Source organism: Nyctereutes procyonoides, unplaced genomic scaffold (assembly GCF_905146905.1).
Source record: "Nyctereutes procyonoides isolate TBG_1078 unplaced genomic scaffold, NYPRO_anot_genome, whole genome shotgun sequence".
In the NCBI taxonomy this organism is placed as follows: domain Eukaryota; kingdom Metazoa; phylum Chordata; class Mammalia; order Carnivora; family Canidae; genus Nyctereutes; species Nyctereutes procyonoides.
Genome location: NW_026575135.1, coordinates 58,520,221 through 58,535,815, shown reverse-complemented (window position 1 = coordinate 58,535,815; position 15,595 = coordinate 58,520,221). Strand labels below are relative to the sequence as shown.

The 15,595-nt window shown below is 40.7% G+C and overlaps 1 protein-coding gene across 3 annotated transcripts in view; it reads right to left on the bottom strand.

The window, feature by feature from the left end:
• The window catches only part of ALDH7A1 (aldehyde dehydrogenase 7 family member A1), a 49,009-nt gene that overhangs the window by 21,283 nt on the left and 12,131 nt on the right, over positions 1-15,595 (bottom strand). For all 3 annotated transcript variants that reach the window (XM_055302507.1, XM_055302506.1, XM_055302505.1), the window contains exons 6-9: positions 10,867-10,999; positions 7,971-8,015; positions 4,417-4,494; positions 2,968-3,065 (exon numbers count right to left, since the gene is read on the bottom strand). In XM_055302507.1, the coding sequence (XP_055158482.1) occupies positions 2,968-3,065; positions 4,417-4,494; positions 7,971-8,015; positions 10,867-10,999 (354 nt within the window). The remainder of the gene's footprint in view (positions 1-2,967; positions 3,066-4,416; positions 4,495-7,970; positions 8,016-10,866; positions 11,000-15,595) is intronic.

Sequence of the window (15,595 nt, the reverse complement as noted above, 5' to 3'; positions counted from 1 at the left end):
ACAGGCAAAAAGCTACAGCTCATAAGTCACCATGAAATCTCTCCTTATAATTTGATACAGCACCTTCAAATCTCTTTGCTGTTCCTTTATATTTACTTGACATCATAGGAACTAATTTGCTCTCAACACCTTTTCCATAAGTTAAGAGCTATTAAAAAAAAAAATCACTCAAAGACAAACCATGAGAGACTCTTGCCTCTAGGAAACAAATTGAGAGTTGTTGAAGGAGGTAGGAGCAGGGATACGGTAACTGGGTGATGAACATTAGAGAGGGCATGTGATGTGATGAGCACTGGATGTTACATTGTATGTTGGCAAATTGAATTTAAATTAAAAAAAATCACTGTATATAACTATTTCAACATGATGATCTACTAAATTTTACTTACCTACTCTCTAGTGTTGGATTTATTGGTTACTGATCATCTATCTACCTCGATTATCTATTTCAGTAGGGCCATAGGGTAGCTCTTGCTATACACCGCCAACCTGCATTCCAGGAAAGTTACACAGAGGCTATGAACACCACTCTTAATTTACACACCTTAGCAGAAAGAGCAGAGATTTGTCTCAATTTTAGAGCTTGTGTTTACTTTGGACCTTTTGAATATTTTTCCTTAAATTCCCTTTAAAATCAGCTTCTACATGAATAAATTTTTTTATTTGTGATATCAGGAGAACATGTGACAGCAGGGAGAATATGTTTTCTCTCCAATGCTCTGAAACAGTGAAAGATCCAGGGGACATTATAAGGAGATGGGGCTGTTATTACCAGAAGTCACTGCTACTATCAGTTGTAGTCTTTGCTACTACAGGCATTTAAGCCAGCTTGCTGGCTTCAGCAGAAGAAGCTGCTCTTCTCTTCTCTATGCTAAGAAAAGCTAAGAAAAGGAATAGAGCAGCAGATTCTACACCGAACATGGGCTCCCGCTGCCTGGCTTCCAGGGACACACCGCAGAGAAGGGACCTATATATTTCATAACCTTCTAATTCTCTACGTGCACCCTAACTATACTCATAACCACCAACCTTCTCCAAGAACCTGTAATTGAAAGATGGATACGTGTTTCTAAAGACTGTAATCCTGCTACAAAACAGTACTACTTCAGTGAGAATAACAAACTACAGCTTTGAGTAAGAAGGGGAAAAGAGAAGGAAGAGATGAACCTGCTAGTGGAGACAGCAGTACTAACGACCTAGAGCACCCTGGCACATGCTTCCTGGGCCAGCTGTGGATCTTCAAAGGAACTATCTATTCACAAACTTTGCCCATTTTTTAATGGGGCTTTTTTTCTATTGTTGAATTTTTAAGAATTATTTATTCTAGAGACGAATGTCTCCTCAGATAAAGGATCTGCAAATACTTTCTCCCATTCTGTATGTTGTTCTTTCTACTTTTTGGTAAGTATTTGTGGAAGCACAAAAATTTTTATTTTTGATGAAGCCTACTGTATCTTTTGTTGCCTGTGTCATGTCTAAGACACCACTGCCTAATCCAAGGTCACAAAAACCTATCCCTGTTTTCTTCTATGAGTTTGATAGTTCTGGCTCTTATATTCAGGTCTTCAGAACATTATATTTTGGGTATAGGATGAAGTAGGGATCTTTTCATACCTATGTACATAGATTTATCTAGTTGTCCCAGTACCCTTTGTTGAAAAGATGACTCTTTCTCCATTGAAATGTCCTAGCACCCTTACTAAAAATCAAATGACCATGGGACAGCTGGGTGGCTCAGCAGTTGAGTGCAGGCCTTCAGCTCAGGGTGTGACCCTGAAGTCCTGGGATTGAGTCCCACACTGGGCTCCCTGCACGGAGCCTGCTTCTCCCTCTGCCTCTTGGTGTCTCTCATGAATAAATAAATATTTTTTAAAAAATCAAATGACCATAACTATGGATTTATTTCTGGACTCTCACTGTTCTTCCAATGATCTTTATGTCTGTCCTTATGCCAAGACATTGTCTCAATTACTGAATTTTTGTATTAAGTTGTGACATCAGGAAGTATGGGTCCTCCAAATTTATTCTTTTTGAAAATGTTTTCAGCTGCTTGAGGTCCTTCACATTTCATCTAATTTCTGTGAATTTCTGCAAAGAAGCTAGCTGACATTTTAAAAGGGACTGCAATGAATCCGTAGATTATCTAAGCGGTATTGCTCTTAGGCTGTAACAATATTAAGTTTTTCAAAAACTAAAAATGGGATGCTGCCTTCAGCCCAGAGCCTGATCCTTGAGACCTGGGATCGAGTCCTATGTCCGGCTCCATGCATAGAGCCTGTTTCTCCCTCTGCCTGTGTCTCTGCCTTTCTCTCTCTGTCTCTCACGAATAAATAAATGAAATCTTTAAAAAAAATAAATAAAATTAAATAAATAAAATTAAATAAAACAAACAAATAAATGCATGCAACACCTTTATAGCCAAACAGCTGGAAGATTTAGAAGTCAAGCCTCATCTTACGCTAGGGTTAAACTTCAGCACAAGAACCAAAATTTGACGGTGAATATTATTCCTGAAAACCTCTTTAGTAAGCCATAGAGTGGAGCACACAAAGCTGTGTGCATACAATCCTTGCCAGTTTTACATATATAAAATGTAAAAGGAGATGAGCATATTTAAGCATTCCGTTCCATACTCACTCTAGGTCTTATCAATCCCTGGTCCTGCTTAAAGTGTGAGTTTTCTGTTTTTCATTTGTCAAACACTTCTGATAGAAATAAAGAAATGCAATTGAAAGGATTTCACTTTGGTCATTCATGGGGAAAATGGCATCCTTTTCCAAATTATGCTACTAAATTTGCAATCTCCCTATTATTAATAACTATACCTCTCCTTTTTCACTGGGATAGTCAAATAAACAACATGGCTGGTGTATCTGCAGAAAGGATGAGGGGGAAAAAAAGGCAACTTTTAGATTTCATAGCCACACCTGAGGGAAGGGTGGTCCTCATGAGCAAGTCAATACTTACCAAACCTCTCCTGCACCATAAGGGCCACCTGTCTTCCCACCTGTGTGCTCCCAGTGAAGGACAGCAGGTTCACCCGCTCATCTTTGGCCATAGCTGTGCTGCAGGGGAACAATCAGCGTCACCCAAGGCAGAGAAACCCAGCAAGTGGTAGCAGCTACTGGAACATGATTCCTCATCATAGACGAGCACTTAGTCAGAAACAAAAAATGTCTGTCCCAACAGTGCAAGGGAAGTTCTTCATGAAAATGAACTAGATTTTTAGGACACCTGAGTGGCTCAGTGATCAACTGACTATCTGCCTTTGGCTCAGGTCAGGATCCCGGGATCAAGTCCCATATTAGGCTCCCTTCAGGGAGCCTTCTCCCTCTGCCCATGTCTCTGTCTCTCTGTGTCTCTCATGAAAAAATAAATAACATCTTAAGAATAAAAAAAAAAAATTTTAAAGCAAAGAAAAAAGAAATGTGGGCAGCCCGGGTGGCTCAGCGGTTTTGCGCCGCCTTCAGCCCGGGGCCTGATCCTGGAGACCCGGGATCGAGTCCCACATCAGGCTCTCTGCATGGAGCTTGCTTCTCCCTCTGCCTGTGTCTCTGCCCCTCTCTCTCTGTGTCTCTCATGAATAAATAAATAAAATCTTAAAAATAAAATGTCTCAAACAGGCACATCTCTGGAGATGAGCAGATGAATGGCTGGAGATGAGTAGATGAGAAGGGAATGGATGCTAAGTGCTGATGGGTATGAAAGTTCCCTTTTGGTGTAATGAAAATATTCTTGAAACAACAATGGTGATGGTTGCACAACACTATGAATATTCTAAGAACCATTCAACCATACTTTTTTAAGAGAATTTTATGGTATGTGAGTTATGCAGCAATTTTCTAAAAACAATATATTTTAAAAAAGAGGCTGTATTCCCAGAGGTCCCTTTTTTGTTCAGCTGAAGAGCCTAGATAATAGGATGGGGAGCAGAGGGAGACACCAAACTGTAATTCTACTTGCTTTATATATTTATACAGTGGTTTCTTATTTTAGGCTATCAACACCTCATAAAAGTAGCTCTGGACAATTAAAAAGACAATTCTTACTCATCTTCCAACAAAGGCTATGTAGTCATAAAGGCAAAGCCCAATGAAATAAAAAATAATAATGATTAACAAAAACTACTCTCACCTCCTCAGCTATATAGGGTTTCATTATTCTAATAAGTAAGATTCTAGGGGTGCCTGAGTGGCTCAAGTGATTAAAGCATCTGCCTTCAGCTCAGGTCATGATCCCAGGGTCCTGGGATTGAGTCCCACATCAAGCTCCCTGCTCAGCAGGAAGCCTGCTTCTCCCTCATGCTCTCCCTCACTATCTCTCCCCTCTCAGATAAATTAATTAAAAAAAAAAAAGATTCTAATCAATCAAGCTGGAGTCTTTCAACAGAGAGCTACTCTGGGCCCACTGACCTACCCAATGTCTGCTCCACCACAGGTCAAGGAACAAATAGCACCAGGCAGCTTGTTGTCCTCCAGAACCTTGGCTATTATTCTACAAAGGAAAAAAAGCAATTATTAAAAAGGGAACAATTTAATTTCTAAGAGGTTATTTTTTTTTTTAAACTAGGAATAATTTCCAACCACTTGACTTCCCTTTTTCAACTCTCTCCCCCAACCTCTACTCACCACCCCAACAGGCAGGCCGGGATTCCAACCTCACATATTAAGAGATAAGATTTTCCAACACTTAAAAGCACAATTATTTCCTTAAAATCTTAAGGAAAAAAATACATGGGGCTCCTGGATGGCTCAGTCAGTTGAGCGTCTAACTCTTGATTTCAGCTCAGCTCATGACTTCAGAGTCGTGAGATACAGCGCTACATCAGGCTCTGCACTGGGTGTAGAGCCTGCTTAAGATTCACCTCTCTCTCTCAAAAGAAAAAAAAAAAGAAAAATACTTGCAAAAATAAAAGACACAACACACTGGTCAGGTAGTTCAAGTGTTCGTTGTTTTCAAAGATTTTCTGCCAAACTATGAACATCAGGCTGGGTTCAAGATGACAGACTGATCACAGAGCATTTTTTGGGGTCTCTTGCCACAAATCCATTAAAATGAGGGTAAGAAATAAAAAGGAATAAAACCTAGAAAAATGAAGAAAAGGAAAGGTAGTCTCCATCAGCAAATGAGTAGTTTCAACACATCTCTGCAAAGAGACACCAGCCAGGGACGTGGTCAAGGATGAAACAGGAAACTGGCCCCTAAGTTAGAGTAGCTGCTGAGGAGCTAGAGCAAAGGGAGCTGGACCTGCCAGCAGAACCTAAGCGTGTTCAAGACCAGTATCCACTGGCTTTGTACCAAATTCTTTAGTTCACAAATTGATGGTTGCCCAGGTTGGGGATGGGAGGATGGGTAAAATGGGTGAAGGGGAGTGGGAGTACAGGCTTCCAGTTATGGAGCAAGTAAGTGATGAGAATAAAAGGCACAGTGTAAGGAATATAGTCAATGACATTGTAATAGCATTGTATGGTGACAGTCGGGAGCTACACTTGTGGTGAGCACAGCATAATGTACATATTTGTCCAATAATTATTTTATACATTTGAAACTAATGTAACATTACATGTCTACCATACTCAAAATTCTTTTAAAAATACTGTTGTTTTTTTTAAAAAGAAAAAAATTATTTAGTCCAGAAGTACCAGCGCCCTCCAGGCTACATCACTGTGGGCAAGCAGAGCTGCTTCTTCAATGTTATCCTATGACTTATGCTACTTGAGTTACAATGATAAATACAGTTCAAGGCCACTTAAATCTGATAGTTGTACAAAACGGCTTCAGTAATTCTGGCTTCTCTGACACAGGGTTCTTTCATTCATTCTGACCTTCCTGAGGCACTTGGACCTAAATGGAGCCAAGGCTCTTTTTATCAATCATTCTAACCCTCTAGCTACTTTAATGCAACTTAAATTTCAAAAAATAATCCAAACCCTAAACCCACTTCCATAAAAAAAGATACCACTGCTATATGTAAATTCTCCAAATGTCCCCCAAACACGTCCTTTATAGTGCTGTTCTTTTTTTTCAGGCCATGAAGGATCACATGTGCCACTGTCATGTCTGAGACCAGACGTCAGGCAGTCCAATTTCTCCCAGGGACTCGGGGTATATATACTGTCTGCACAAGGAGATGGATTGTTCTTCGAGGGTGGGGATTTTGCTTTGTGCCTTAGGTTTGCAAAACCCTTTTCCATACTGCATGGAGCTTCTGACTTTGGATTAACTCTGTTGTTTTGCTGCCCTAGTTACCTGGTATGTGTTAGAAAGTCAACAGTGCTACACAGACACAACAGGACTTCTGCTAGAAATGATCCCTGAACTGGTTGACTCCACCTAGACCAGGGTATCATCATGAGGATTGTAAATGGGAAGCTCAGGCTTTCTGGTCTTCCCTGAGCACAGGGACTCTGGTAACTTCATGTCCCTTGTGGGTAGCTAAAAGCTCTGCTGATAGAATTGTTCCAAGACATTCTGGTTCCTATGGGTCAGCAGGCTTTTATACCAGGGCAACTGCTACAACTGTCCAAAGCAGATCTCATCTCCCTGCTCTTGCATGAATTGCTACGAAGACATAGAAGAAGATAAATACTGGATGCTCTCCTCCTCCCAAAATACAACCTTTTCTACATCCTGTTGACTAGAAATAGGTGCAGTGTGTGGCCTGTCATCATCTACAAATCTGAACATTTAGCTGAATTTAAGAACTGCTGGGCAAGAAGAAGGCACCCTTGGTTAATTCCAGCAAAATCTAGCATCATTTTGCTTATTGTCTTCTGTAATAAAATCAGATAACATTCTCAATTATCTAAAGAACCAGCCATGTTCCCATATGAACATTTCAAATCCTTCAAACTGTTTAGAACAAATACATAAATAAGCTCAAAGCAGCAATCACTTAGAACATCTGAAACTATTATCAAAGTACGTATTTTAAACCAGCTGCTTAATAACAACTGGCAAGTCTGTTCACTATATGGACAGTAACTGTTTTAGGGTTTTTGTTTTTTAAACTGCCTGGGAACCTCATCATTTTTATAGATGTGTTCTGTCTCATGTGTTTTGTAGATTACAGTTGTCAGTAATAACTATAAGTATAATCATACATTTTAATTATTATAGGTCAATAATTATTTAATTAGCCAACTTAATTATCTTGCTTTGGAGGATAAAGTTTCCTCAATAGCACATAGTCCCTTCAAGTAAATACTAACCCACACTACTCTGTTTTAGCCTATGTTGCAATTGCTAAGCCACTATCCCTAAGTTTCTAAACATTAAGGACCCTCTTCCACAGAGACTCCACATGCTTTCTACTAGCAATTCTTCAATCAGAGAATGCAGACCATGCAACCAATGGAACATCAAGGAAGGTCAACACACATCCCTGTACATGGAAAGACATCCTCTTTCTATACAGATTCCAAATTCCAATGACACATCAGGAACACAAATTTTATGACCTAATCAGTGTTGTTAAGTTCTCAAAAATGAATTAAAAAAATAATTTCATAACCAAAAAATGAAATACATTTTAGACATTGTTAGAATCAGTAGAACAGTATAATAACCATTTCTTTCTGTTTTGCCAACCACCTATTAAATGAAAGCAATGAAAGTAGAAATCAAAACCATGAACATGTTCAGCAATTACTAAATACAGCCCCTAAACTGCACAATTTCCTTTCCACAGGATTTTTCTTTTCCAAGTGAAATAAAGGTTTATAAGAGCTCAATTTCAACATGTTAATCAATACTAGAATGTTTCCAAAGAGTTCAATGATACGGCTCTGAAAGAACTCCATATACTGTAAAATGATTATCAAAATGTTATTACAATCAAAGGAGAAAGAGTTTATCCAAGTTCCATGCTTAAGTAAATATGACCCTTCCACACAGGATTACAAATCAGTGCCTATCAATCACCCTCTGAGATTATTCAAGACTCAAGAAAAAGAAAGCCACATACTTACTTTGTGACAGCTACACTAATGAGGGAAGTTGTTGGAGCTCCTTTCCTTAAGAGGGTTAAAAAAAAAAAAGGACAACTTAATTTGGTAGAAATCATATATACTTTTTCCTGTCAAGAAGAAGCAAAACTCTTTGTGAGGAGTTCTGTCCAATTAGACCACAAAACCTAGTAACTGAAATCAAAATCTGTCCTTCTAAAGCTTTGTATCTGGGACCCAAGGGACTACAAAACTTTGCAAAACATAAAAATGACACCAAACAGGGGAGCCTGGGTGACTCAGTTAAGTGTCTGCCTTTGTCTCAGGTTATAATCTCAGGGTCCTGGGAGGAGTCCAGCATCCCCTGCATCCCCATATCATCATATCTTTGGGCTCTCTGCTCAGTGGGGAGCCTGCTTCTCCCTCTGCCTCTGCCCCTGCTCTAGCTTTCTCACTCTCTCAAATAAATAAAATCTTAAAAAAAAAAAGAAAAAGAAAATGACACTGAACAATTTTGAACCTGCTTCCCAGACTAAACACAGGAACCATTCATTACATTAACCTTTGTCAGTTATGGAAATGGAAATCTATCAATGTGAACTTCAGAAGTTCCTCAGAAGGCTCAGAGGGCTGAGAAAAACCATATGACCCATCTTTATGAATTAAAACACTGGAAAGCATGGGGCCCTCTGGCAACATGGTGCCAATCATTCATCCCCCTACGATGCCAGGCTTTTATAGACAGTCTTTGAATATACTCAATTGAACACAACATTACGGTTAAGTGAAGAGCCAGTGAGACAGATGCCAAATGGGCAAAGACAGTTCTCCTGGTTTTCCTGATCTCACTTCCTCTACTCACCATGGAAGCTAAAAACAAGCAAGTGTTTTGTCATCTATGAAATAGAAATTTTCCTAATCAACTTCTATCATGCATTTTATAAAGGTGTTAAAGTTGGGATGCCTGGGTGGCTCAGTGGTTCAGCATCTGCATTCAGCCCAGGTCATGATCCCAGGGTCCTGGGATCGAGTCTCACATCAGGCTCCCTAAGAGGAGCCTGCTTCTTCCTCTGCCTATGTCTCTGCTTCTCTCTCTCTGTCTCTCATGAATAAATAAAATCTTAAAAAAAAAAAAGACGTTAAAATTAATATCTTTAACTGCAGCCAAGGGCTGCAGAATCAATAACTTGGGAATTCACTATGAAATTTTTATTGAAGGTAGGGGGGAGTCAAATTTCACAAAGAAGGTTGTAACTCTTCCCAAGTTCTTTTTTTCTAACTTTTAAACTGAGTTTTGTTTGAAGAGTGTGGCATAAAGAATACACCTGGGTTTTTGTTCCCAGTTTCTGAAATAATTGGAACCCCTTGGAATTTCCTGAGGGATAGAAGTGTCTCTGTTATGCTAACAAGGTGACCTGTGCAGTTTGCTAGACTGGTCACTAATCTCCATAAAAACCAACAGTGTGATTAGAGGGTTGGAACTCCACCTATGTCCCCCCACTCCACCTACCTACCAGGAATGGAGCATGGCTGAGAGTCCAATCACCTGTTCAATGATTTCATCAACTGTGACTTTTTAAGGAAACTCCAATAAAAACTGTACTCACCAAAGCTGAGTACAGCCTCCTGGTAGGTAGGGTGACATGCTCCAACTAAACTGGGAAAAGGCATGGAAGCTCTGCATCTGGGACCTTCTACCCCTTACCCTATGCGTATCCTTTAAAATAGAACTGTATTCAAGTGCCTGACTGGCTCAGCTAGTAGAGTATGAGACTTTTAAAATAAAACTATAATCATTAAATAAAGCACTTTCTTGAGTTCTGTGAGTCATTCTAGTGAATTACTCAAACTGAGGCCTCATGGGGACCTCCTAATTGATATATGGCGGGCCAGAACTGCAGATGTCCTGATGACCTGGGGATGCTCTTGGCCGACATCTGAAGAGGAAAAACCTTGTGAAGGGTTAAGCCCTTACATCTGCAGAGCCAACACCAACTCTTGCAGTATACCCACTTGGGGTGGAAAGAGCTGGAAACCAGAATAAGGACAAGCCTTTGTCAAAAAAAAAATAAGGCAAAAAAATTAATTATACCAATAGCATAATATGTAGTAATAAAAAATCAGCACTCTACAACTAGCAATGTGACTTATATGTTCAAACAAGATGAAATCAGCAAGCGAGAGACGCTTAATCATAGGAAACAAACTGAGGGTAGCTGGAGGGGATGGAGTTGGAGGGATGGGGTTAACTGGGTGATGGACATTAAGGAGGGCATGTGATGTAATGGGCACTGGGTGTTATATAAGACTGATGAGGGCAGCCCGGGTGGCTCAGCAGTTTAGCGCCGCCTTCAGCCCAGGGTGTGATCCTGGAGACCCAGGATCAAGTCCCGTGTCAGGCTCCGTGCATGGAGCCCTGCTTCTCCCTCTGCCTGTGTCTCTGCCTGTCTCTCTGTCTCTCATGAATAAATAAAATCTTTATTAAAAAAAAAAAAAAAGACTGATGAGTCACTGATCTGTCTGAAACTAATAATGCATTATGTTAATTAATCCAATTAAAATTAAAAAATAAAGTGTAGGATATTAGAAAACATTTCAGGGATCCCTGGGTGGCGCAGCGGTTTGGCGCCCGCCTTTGGCCCAGGGCGCGATCCTGGAGACCCGGGATCAAATCCCACATCGGGCTCCCGGTGCATGGAGCCTGCTTCTCCCTCTGCCTGTGTCTCTGCCTCTCTCTCTCTCTCTCTCTGTGACTATCATAAATAAATAAAAATTAAAAAAAAAAAAAAGAAAACATTTCAATACATTGAAAATACTTTTAGTAAAAAAAAAAAGAAAGAAAGAAAGAAAATACTTTTAGTAATACCTGAAAATGGCTACTTTTATCACCTTAACACTGAGTAAGAAAGGGAGTTCTTACCAAAGGCATACGTTCCCACAGATCATTGCGATGGCATTGTTCCAGCCATACACAGCCACAGGGAAGTTGAACGCAGTGATGATACCAACCAGGCCCACAGGATTCCACTGCTCAATGAGCGCATGGCCAGGTCCTGAGGACAGGGGAAGGTGTGGAACTTGCTTAAACAAGTATCTTAATGCATTTGATGGTAATCACTACAGTCTGACATCATTCATTTTGAGAACAAACGTGCATCAGGCTAAGTGGGAATCCAGATGTCTTGCATTGGATCATTTTACACAGCTGGTGGATAGTGGTATATTAGTATACAATGAAGCTGTTATTACTATACTAGGTTATACACTGTCCTAATACCATCACACCTCTGATCCTGCTTGTGATCAGGGCAGCATCAGCACCATCTGGGAGACAAGGAAACTTCAAAGAGGTGAGGAGAGGTGCCCTGGATGATGTGACTGCAAAGGGCACAACACAGGACCTGTGACACCTGTTCTTTTACAATGCCTGTAAAGCCCTTGGCCAACTTCTCCAAAGTAAAGCCAAGATGGCTCATGTGAAAGAAAAAAAAGAACAGGGATCCCTGGGTGGCGCAGTGGTTTAGCGCCTGCCTTTGGCCCAGGGCGTGATCCTGGAGACCCAGGATCAAATCCCATATCGGGCTCCCGGTGCATGGAGCCTGCTTCTCCCTCTGCCTATGTCTCTGCCTCTCTCTCTCTTTCTGTGACTATCATAAATAAATAAAATTTAAAAAAAAAGAAAAAAACAGCTCTAAGAATTACATGTATGTTAAATGAACTGCACAAGTCTTTATATTTATATTGGAAAATGAGAAATACAAAGAAAAATATGTAACTTATATATAAATTTTAAATGTAACGTCACCCACCATCCCACAGGGGTGTATTTTAATTGAAGGCAGCTGGAGCAAAGAAGGTGACCACTCAAACTGAGTTAAAAACCACAGACCAAAAAAAATAAAAAAAATAAAAAAAAAAAAAAAAAACCACAGACCAGGGCAGCCCGGGTGGCTCAGCAGTTTAGCACCACCTTCAGTCCAGGGCGTGATCCTAGAGACCCAGGATCGAGTCCCACGTCGGCCTCCCTGCATGGAGCCTGTTTCTCCCTCTGCCTGTGTCTCTGCCTCTCTTTCTCTCTCTCTCTCTCTCATTCTCTGTGTCTCTCGTGAATAAATAAATAAGGGCAGCCCTGGTGGCGCAGCGGTTTAGCACCGCCTGCAGCCAAGGGCGTGATCCTGAAGACCCTGGATTGAGTCCCGCGTCTGGCTCTCTGCGTGGAGCCTGCTTCTCCCTCTGCCTGTGTCTCTGCCTCTCTCTCTCTCTCTCTCTGCATCTCTATGAATAAATAAAATCTTTAAAAAAAATGAATAAATAAAATATTAAAAAAAAAAAAAGAAAAACCATAAACCACCTGGGAAGGTGAAGCTCCCAGGTGTCCATCTGTCTGTCCACACTCAGGCTGTGGGGACGGGAACCCATCAGGAGCTACCCCCCTTCCCAGGCCCCTGGAGATGATGTGCTGACACAGCCTCTTCCTGGCAGGCCTGCCTCCTCCTCTCCTGCCCTCCCCTTGTTGTCCTCCCCAGGGTGGCCAGCGCAGTTCAATGACCTCTGTCCCTGGCTTACCACTCTGTGGACTCTGTGATGTCTGGATCGCTACTGGATCGCTACTGTAGATGCCCTCAGGACAAAGTCCAAGTTCCTTGCCAGGGCTCCATTTTCACCTTGTGTCTCCCCTCCGCCCTCAAGCTATGCTAAAGCAAGGCAGTTGCCTAAATAAGCGGTGTTTTCCCACCTTAAATCACACAAGCTTCTTCTGGGTGACCAAGCACCTCACCCTCTCCTTCCTTAAGGCCTGACCTTGGATTACTGTCTCCTAGGGGTGTCTCCTGACTGCCTCACAAGGCTGGCTCAGGGTCACCACCCTGCCCTGTGCCCCAAGTACTTACCATACTGTTACTATTGTCCTATTACATGTCTCTCACTTCCCTCCCACTCTAAAACATAATGAATCTTTAAGCTTATAAATTCCTTCAGGACAGCCACCTGGATGACTCAGTGGTTGAGCATCTACCTCTGGCTCAGGTCGTGATCCCGGCATCCTGGGATCGAGTCCCACATTGGGCTCTCTGCAAGGAACCTGCTTCTCCCTCTGCCTATGTCTCTGCCTTTCTCTGTGCCTCTCATGAATAAATAAATAAAATCTTAAAAAAAAAAAATTATCTCCCTCTCCCATCTCCCCACCCCACTCGTATGCATGCTTGTGCTCTCTCAATGAATGAATGAATCAATCTATCAATTAATTAATTCTTTCAGGATGGGGATAATTCCTTACTGATCAAGTACCACCTACTAGTTCTCCTGGCATCTGGTACACAGTAAGCATTTATTATATTAATGAAATCAAAGTTATCCACAAAGGCTCTGCGTAAACGAATAACCTACTCTTCTAAAGAATATGCAAGCAACTGAGACAGATTTTAATTGGTGAGGCAGACATCACAATAGGTGTAATCAAAGAAGTTCCGTGTTTGCACATGTACACTTCGCCAAACTGGCAATTTACTTTTTTAACTAGAAAAGCCTATTGAAAATGATCAGTAACATAAAAATCATCTTGAATAATAGGAATCACTATTACATACCTAATTAAGGACATTAACTATAGTTTAAAAAACAAAAAATCCCAATTCTTTCCTAAAGTAAATGCGCCAAATATGCCCCCCCCTCCAAAAAAAAATCCCAAAAACAAAAACAAAAACGAAAAACACAGAACGCCTGGGTGGCTCAGCGACTGAGCGTCTGCCTTTGGCCCAAGGCATGATCCTGGGATCCGGGATTGAGTCTCGCATCAGGCTCCCTGCATGGAGCCCGTTTCTCCCCCTGTCTCTGCCTCTCTCTCTCTCTCTCTCTCTCTCTGTCTCTCATGAATAAATAAATATAAATTGTTAAAAAAAAAAAAAGGAAAAAATGTGATCTTTAAAAAAAAAATTATTCCTTTTCCTGGTTATAAATGTAACAGAATCCCAATCATGGAAATTTTAGAAAATAGAGAAAAATAGATTAATAACCATCAATAATTCTGCCACATACAGACAACCACTATTACTGCTTTGGCTGACTTCCACTACTTGGTACTTTTTTTTTTTTTTTTTTTTTAGATTTTATTTATTTATTCATAGACACAGAGAGAGAGAGGCAGAGACACAGACAGAGGGAGAAGCAGGCTCCATGCAGGGAGCCCGATGTGGGACTCGATCCCAGGTCTCCAGGATCATACCCCAGGCTGCAGGCGGCGCAAACCGCTGTGCCAACGGGGCTGCCCTACTTGGTACTTTCTATGCAGGCATTCAGTCACCTATTTTGCTCCATTAACACTGCAAACATTACAAATCATATAAACCCATATCCTCACTTTTGAAATCTCTGCCAAGTACAAAGTCAGCCCTTGCAACATTAAGTAACAGCAAAAAAAAATTGGAAATACCCTACATATTTATCACTTGGGAACTGGCTAAAAAAATTAGTGTCCTGGGGCACTTGGGTGGCTCAGTGGTTGAGTGTTTGTCTGCTTTTGACTCAGGTCATGATCCCAGAGTCCTGGGATGGAGTTCTGCATCAGGCTCCCTGCAGGGAGCCCAGCCCGCTTCTCCCTCTGCTTAGGTCTCTGCCTCTCTGAGTCTCTCATGAATAAATAAAATCTTTAAAAAAAAAAAATTAGTGTCCTGACACCCAAAGGCAGCTATAAAAAAAAGATGAAGGAAGCCCCTTGCTGAAATAAGTGACAGTTTCTTTTTACACATTAAGTAAAAAGAACAGAACATTTAGCTTGCTAATGTTTGTGTTCCTAAAAGACATATTTGCCTGCACGAGACAAAAGTTCTAAAAAATAAAGAAGAAACCAAGAAACATTCACTACTTCTATGGGAATACTTAGGGAGTATCCAGGGAGGTAGGAAGGAAACTTTTTTTATCCTTTACCCTTTCATTCATTTTCAATTTCGTGATACAAATTTATCACCTCTTAAAAACAAAAACATTAAAATAATTTAAAAGTAAATACAACTTTTCTGTAAGTGTGGGGTTAGGAGAAAACAATTTTCCTAAGTATGAGTTTTAATATATGCTAATAGACTACCAAAAGAGCTTAACATTTGTCATATAAAGCATTTAGGTCATTTCAAATGTGTCCTATTGATACTACAAGGAATAGCTTTTTTCCCCCCTTTTGGTTAAATTATTATTTTTTTAAAGATTCCATCCATCCATTCATCAGAGACAGAGAGAGAGGGGCACAGACATAGGCAGAGGGAGAAGCAGGCTCCTCAAGGGAAGCCTGATGTGGGATTCGATCCCGGGACTCCAGGACCACGCCCTGAGCGGAATGCAGACACACTCATCTGCTGAGCCACCCAGGGGTGCCAAGGAACAGCTTTACATATAAACCTTTTTCACAGTTCAAGAGTATTTACTTGAATTAGATTCTTGAAATTGGTATTAAACATTTCTGGCCCTTTGGATTTATTTTCTGATTGTTATCCTGATGGATTGGTGATACACATTACCAAAAAAGTTCACATAAAAGAGTGGCTATCTCACCAATGGACTTGCCAAAACAGTTTTATTGTTATTTCTTAAATAAATTATTTATTTTTTAAAAGGTTTTATTTATTTGAGAGAATCAGAGAGAGAGAGCACGAGCAGGGTGA